The sequence below is a fragment of the Rutidosis leptorrhynchoides genome, chromosome 3, assembly GCF_046630445.1.
Source record: "Rutidosis leptorrhynchoides isolate AG116_Rl617_1_P2 chromosome 3, CSIRO_AGI_Rlap_v1, whole genome shotgun sequence".
Classification (NCBI taxonomy): domain Eukaryota; kingdom Viridiplantae; phylum Streptophyta; class Magnoliopsida; order Asterales; family Asteraceae; genus Rutidosis; species Rutidosis leptorrhynchoides.
Window position 1 is genome coordinate 350,158,149 of NC_092335.1, and position 5,045 is coordinate 350,163,193.

Below are 5,045 nucleotides of genomic sequence, written 5' to 3' on the forward strand. Positions count from 1 at the left end.
GCAGGTAAACAATATGAAGAAGACGACACAGAGTAGTGTGTGCAATTATGTTTTGATTATGTTTAAATTGGGTTAGATTTTGGGCCATTAAAAATGGCAAAAAATGGCTGAATTTTTTTAAAAAATAAGGCCATTTTTTTAAAAAAAAATCACAATGATATTTATTTTTATTATTTTTTTATTAGTTAAATAAATTTAATAATAAATAAAATTTAACATTGAGATTTAACATCGAGCCTAGCGTCATGACTCCTGGTGCTAATAAAAAGAAGAGAAGATTTAAGATTTTCTTGTCTTAACCCACACTTCTTTGAGAATTACAACATAGGATTCCCAATTACAATCACAAAAGATCTTGCAAAAATTAGATGCTTGAATTCAATTTCTTCAGTCACCAAAAAACAAATTTTTTTTTTTTTTCAAAGTCCACTTCAAAAATCATTACTATCTCATCTCATTTTTTTCTTATGACAATCAATTAGCTCGTTTAAAAGACCATTGAATATCCGACGACAATACAGTATCAAACTTATTGAAGCACACCATACACAACATATAGGCCATGTTTGGCAATAAGCTTTTTGGAGCTTTTAGCTTTTATGAAAAAGCTCATATTAAATAAAATCTTCCGTTTGGTTGCAAGAGTTTAAAGCTTTTTGAGAAAGAGAAAAAGCTAAAAGCTAAAAGCTACTACAAGTAGCGTTTAGCTTTTAGCTTTTGACTTCTAGCTTTTTGTTATTTTGCTCTTTATTTTAATAGTTTCAGCTACTCTGCAAAACGACTAAATACATATTAAAAACTAACACCTAACAACTAGTTTTGTCAAATATAGCCATAGTGGTAAAGATCAGCCCAATAGCAAACATCACAATTAAAGGCCCAATTATGGCCCATTAAGCCCATTGTTACAAAATGTGGTTCTCCGTTGTAGTGTTGTTTAGTTCGAAGTCTACTGTGAAGTCTCATTTTCAAAATAGTGTTTCTGCTTCTATCATAAACCCTAGCCGTTCCACTCTTAATAAACCCTAAAATTCGCTCCTCTGTCTCTGTACTCATTCAGGTATGTTATGTTAATGTTTAAGATTCTATATTACTTGAGTTAATTAATGAAGATTTCAACCGTAATAGAGAAATAGTATTGAATATGAAGTTTATATTAGTGATTATCAATTGTAGCAATTGTTGTTACTTTGAATAACTAGTTATATTGGCGTGGTTGTTGAATTTGGTTACTCGACGAAGTTTATCTAAGTGATTAATTTGATTGGCTGCCAGAATAGAGAAATGGCATAAATATATTTTTCTCTTTTGTGTTATTTTTTGTTATATAAAAAGCTGTAATTTTGATATGACAGAAAATGTATGGTACAAGTGTTTGAATTGGTGGTGGTCATTTAGCATTGTAATTCTTGGTAGTTACTATATATTGTTTAATGTTAATTGCACAATTTTATTCATATATTTGAATTATACAATTACAGATTTATATACTTAGACTACTGAAATGGCTTTCTACAACAAAATTGGAAGTCTTATGAAGCAAACTATCTCCCAGAACATTGTATCCAGTGGGAACATTACAGGACCATCTATGTTCAATGCGATTCGTTGCATGTCTTCAAAGCTATTCATTGGTGGTATGTTCTCTTTATAACTTCATGCCAACTCAGACTGATGATCACGAGCTATAATTATATGAATGTGTGCAGGTCTTTCTTATCAGACTGATGATCACTCCTTAAAGGAAGCATTTTCTGGCTTTGGTGATGTCGTTGAAGGTAATAAGAATAACTTTTTCACTGAGCTTGTACAACTCTCTAGAAATTAAACATTACTGTTCAAATACTTCAAACATAAGTATTAGTTATCAAGTTTTTTTTCTACTTATATATAAATATAGTTTTTTTCCGTTCCTTTCTTTTACCTACACCAAGTAACAGTTTGATTCACTCCGTTTTCTCTTGGCCATGACCAATTATGAATCCGAGTTTTACATCACGGCTTGTTCATAACGGAATCAATATGCCAGGTGGCATGTATTGTTTTAAAATGTGATAAACTTTGTTGTGATTATTCATTGTAATTATAATGAGAATTTAGCTTTATACATGTATTTTGATGGTACAGCAAGAGTTATTATGGACAGAGAATCTGGAAGGTCAAGGGGTTTTGGGTTTGTGAGCTACTCAAGTGAAGACAGCGCAAAAGAGGCTATGACTGCCATGGATGGCCAGGTTTGAAACAAACTCAATTTTGCTGGGACATTTAATATGCTAATCATGATGATTTGTTTTGTCTTGGATTCTTACAGGTTTTTACGTAGTTATGTTTATGTTTTTCAGGAACTAAATGGGAGGTCTGTTCGTGTTAGTTTAGCTACTGAGCGTGCTCCACGTACTGGCGGATACTCAGGCGGCGGTGGTGGTGGTGGTGGTTATGGCCGAGGAGGTTATGGTGGTGCTGATGGTGGAAATGATCGATTCTAGATATCCATCTTGTTTTAATAATTTCATTGTCTATATGCTTAGGCTTTGACATTTTACTAGGATTTATGATTTGTTCTGTTTTTTTATTTTTATTTTTATTTTTGATGACTTAAAAACTGATTTATGTTATAATTCAGTAGACTTATAACTACCTTTAATGGTTATAAGAACAAAGAGAGAAAAAGAGAGAAGAAGGAGAGAAGAAATATTGATATTGATATTTCAAGAGAAATGGTGCACCTTAAATGGTTACCATACATGTCTATTTATAGTATAAAATATTACTATGCAAGAAATATAATAATAATAAAATTAACATCCAATCTAGATATTTTATAATACAATCTAGATATTTTATAACACTTCCCCTTGGATGACAATTTTATTAGAGAATAACTAGTACTGCCTCGTTAAAAACCTTGCTAAAGAAAACTCATTGGGATAAAACTTTAGCTAAGGGAAAAAGAGTGCAGCATAGAGTTGACTCCCCCTCAAGTAGGCAACGCCTGAGTTGTTACATCTTCTGAACATGCCTCATGCCAATATTATGAACGTGTGTTCTGAAAATAGCAGTTGGCAGTGCTTTGGTATAAAGATCAGCAGAGTTGTTGATTGAACGTATCTCATTTTAATCTGGTTGTCTTTTACGAGATCTTGAGTATATGAGAAGAATCTGAGGTTTTCATTTGAAACTGTATCATCTAAATCTTTTATGTACAAGTTTAGCCCCTGTGATTTGTCTACAGTCTCCTTCATGGTTTGCTCAAACCCTTGTTTCAATTCCTATTCCCTTGTAGTCTTTTCTGAGCCTTACCAATATACCATTCTTTCCCATCAAACTTATGACCGTTAAGACCGTCTATGGCTTTGGCGCCTCGTCAGTATTTATATTTTGTTCAGTCACTTTTGATACTCTTCTTTCATTTGTATTATGCAAGCTGCATTATCTTCATATATAGTTGTTGGTGAAGATAGTTGTTAGTCTTTTATAGCGTTCTAGTCCACAAGAATCAATAATGATTTGTGTCATTGATCTCAACCAAACACATTTTCGAGTAGTTTCATATAATGCAATCACTTCGTCATGATTTGATGATGTTGCAACAAGTGTTTGTTTTAAGAACGCCATGATTTTGTGGTACCTCCATTTAGGAATACATATCGAGTTTGAGATATATCTTTATGAGGATTTGATGAATGACCTGTATATACATAATCAACCAAATCTTGTTTTGAAACGTTAGAATAAAATAATTTTAAATCAGCAGTTTCTCAAGGGTATCAAAATATGTGTTTGATCCCGCTCCATTGTCATTTGAGCTGAATCTTGCCAACAAATTAACTGCAAGAGAAATGTCAGGTCTTGTACAATCTATAAGATACATAAGAACCTCAATTGCACTAAAATATGGAACTTCCGATCTGTTAAGATTTTCATGATCTTCGCAGGGATGAAATAGATCAGTGTCAATATTGAGTGATCTAACAACAATGAGTTTGTCTTTAAAAAAAATGTTTTAAAATCTTTTCGGTATAAGTTGTTTGATGTACAAGTAAATCATTAGGCATATGCTCAATTTGCAATCCAAGGTAATACTTGGTTTTTTCAAGATCTTTCATTTCAAAATAATTCTTTAGAAGTTGAATGATTTCATAGATCTCTTTATTTGTTCATATGATGTTAAGAACATTGACATAAACAACTACGATCTCATATCCGAACATTGTTTTTATAAAACATACGTGCAAAATAAGTTTATATTTATACCCTTTTTTTTATCAAGTAGTCATTTAATCGGTTATACCACATACGTCCCGTTTGTATAAACCCACTTAGAAATCTTTGTGATTTAATGGAATATATTCCCTTGGGTTTTACATTAGATGCTTATGATACCTTAACCCTTTAGGTATATTCATATATATCACTATTAAGTGATCCATACAGATAAGTAGTAACAACATTCATGAGATGCATTTAAATAACTACCAGGTTGATTAAGTATCTAATAAGTAATTGTATCCATTACAGGAGGATAATTTTTTCTCCTAATTCATTTCTGGTCTTTGTGGGAAATATTGAGTTACAAGTCTAGTTTTGCCTTGTAACTTCATTTGCACATTTCTTTTCGGATAAAAATTCATTTGTATCCCATACGTTTCACATCTTTAAAAGTGATAACGATTGATCCGAAAACTTTTCTTTTATCGAGCGATTCTAATTCAGCTCTTATTGCTCCTTTCCATTGAGCTCAATCATGTCCATTTTGTATATTCAATGACAGATTTTAGTTCCAGATCATCATCTTTATTCATGATGTCATTGTAACATTATATGAAAATATCTCATAGAGATTTTAGTTTCATTTCGGTTCCATAATATTGCATAATTTATCGCAATTTTAGTATTTACATTTATCAATATCCTCTGCAGAAGGAATATTGATTTGTGGTTCTTCTTGAACACTTTCTCTTACCTCATTATCAGCTGATTTTCTTTTTCGAGGATTTTTATCTTCGGAACCAATTGATCTTCCACGTTTGATGCGTGGCAAAGAC

At 31.9% G+C, this 5,045-nt stretch overlaps 1 protein-coding gene across 1 annotated transcript; it reads left to right on the forward strand.

The window, feature by feature from the left end:
* Positions 1–952: 952 nt before the first annotated feature.
* On the forward strand, positions 953–2,605 carry LOC139897559 (glycine-rich RNA-binding protein 4, mitochondrial-like). Its single transcript, XM_071880264.1, has 5 exons — positions 953–1,060; positions 1,482–1,637; positions 1,710–1,778; positions 2,128–2,234; positions 2,343–2,605. Exons 2-5 carry the CDS (start codon positions 1,505–1,507, stop codon positions 2,484–2,486), a joined length of 453 nt encoding a protein of 150 aa, XP_071736365.1. The 5' UTR covers positions 953–1,060; positions 1,482–1,504; the 3' UTR covers positions 2,487–2,605.
* Positions 2,606–5,045: the final 2,440 nt, after the last annotated feature.

Coding starts and splice junctions, on each gene's coding strand:
- LOC139897559 (XM_071880264.1), top strand. CDS start 1,505: ATGGCTTTCTACAACAAAATTGGAAGTCTTATGAAGCAAACTATCTCC. Junction 1,638..1,709: donor TTCAAAGCTATTCATTGGTG/GTATGTTCTCTT, acceptor GAATGTGTGCAG/GTCTTTCTTATCAGACTGAT. Junction 2,235..2,342: donor TGACTGCCATGGATGGCCAG/GTTTGAAACAAA, acceptor TATGTTTTTCAG/GAACTAAATGGGAGGTCTGT.